This window comes from Verticillium alfalfae, genomic scaffold, assembly GCF_000150825.1.
Source record: "Verticillium alfalfae VaMs.102 supercont1.15 genomic scaffold, whole genome shotgun sequence".
NCBI lineage: Eukaryota > Fungi > Ascomycota > Sordariomycetes > Glomerellales > Plectosphaerellaceae > Verticillium > Verticillium alfalfae.
In genome coordinates this window covers 141,386-142,201 of record NW_003315024.1, presented here as the reverse complement: position 1 = coordinate 142,201, position 816 = coordinate 141,386, and the positions used below count along the sequence as shown (strand labels likewise).

General features: G+C 57.2%; 1 protein-coding gene across 1 annotated transcript in view; it reads right to left on the bottom strand.

Annotated features, from left to right (window-relative positions):
- VDBG_09370 (hypothetical protein) overlaps positions 1-816 on the bottom strand; it is a gene marked incomplete at both ends in the record, with an annotated part of 2,497 nt that overhangs the window by 1,208 nt on the left and 473 nt on the right. Inside the window, one exon of the mRNA XM_003000129.1 lies at positions 135-717. Coding sequence (XP_003000175.1) covers positions 135-717 — 583 coding nt within the window. The remainder of the gene's footprint in view (positions 1-134; positions 718-816) is intronic.

Below are 816 nucleotides of genomic sequence, written 5' to 3'. Positions count from 1 at the left end.
TCAAAGTGGAAGAAGGTAATGTTTCGCGATGAGAAATGTATCGGAAAGTAGTCCGAACACCCAGTTGACAGCTACGAGAGGCGAGATGGTCGTCTCCTGAACTGAATGTTCTGGAGAAGCCTTAGACACGGCACGCCAGTCGGGGACGACGGCGAGCGTCAGATTCCGCAGGGTGGGCAGACTATCCCAAAGATCGTGCCTCTGGAACATGTTGATGTGGCTGCTGGGGATTTTGGCAATGGTCAAAGACGTCAGCGAACTGAACCGGGAGGCACGCGAGTGATCGAGAATGGCGATAACGTAGGACTGGATCAGGGCTCGATGAGCCCAGTCCATCTCAAGGATCATCTCAAGCTGGCCCCTCGTCAATTCCTTGGGTTGCAGCGAATACGTGGCGGGCGGGTTGCCCCAACGTTGTTGGAGGATAGTAAGCCTGCGCACGTTGTTGTCTGGGTTGGGCGCAGGTATTGTCACCGCTGGGAATGGATCTTGGGCCGTGGGCGTGGCGGTCATCGGCGCCGGGGCTGGCGGAGGTGCGGCCCTCTCATCGAATTCAATTCCAGACAGTGTGGCACCTTCTGTATTCAGCAGAGTCTCAATAGCATCCGATGTTTGTGCTTCGGTGAAACCGGCTCGTCTGACCATGGACTCAAGCACGCTAAGCTTGGTATCTCGGGGCCCTTGAACAGCGGTTCTCCTGGGCCGTTGCTCCGGCAGCTGAAGCGATCCATAGGACACATTACGCAGGCCGAAGACGGGATGTGGTGGAGGGAGTATGCGGGTGTCCCGGTCTGGTCCACAAAGGTAGCCCAGGCC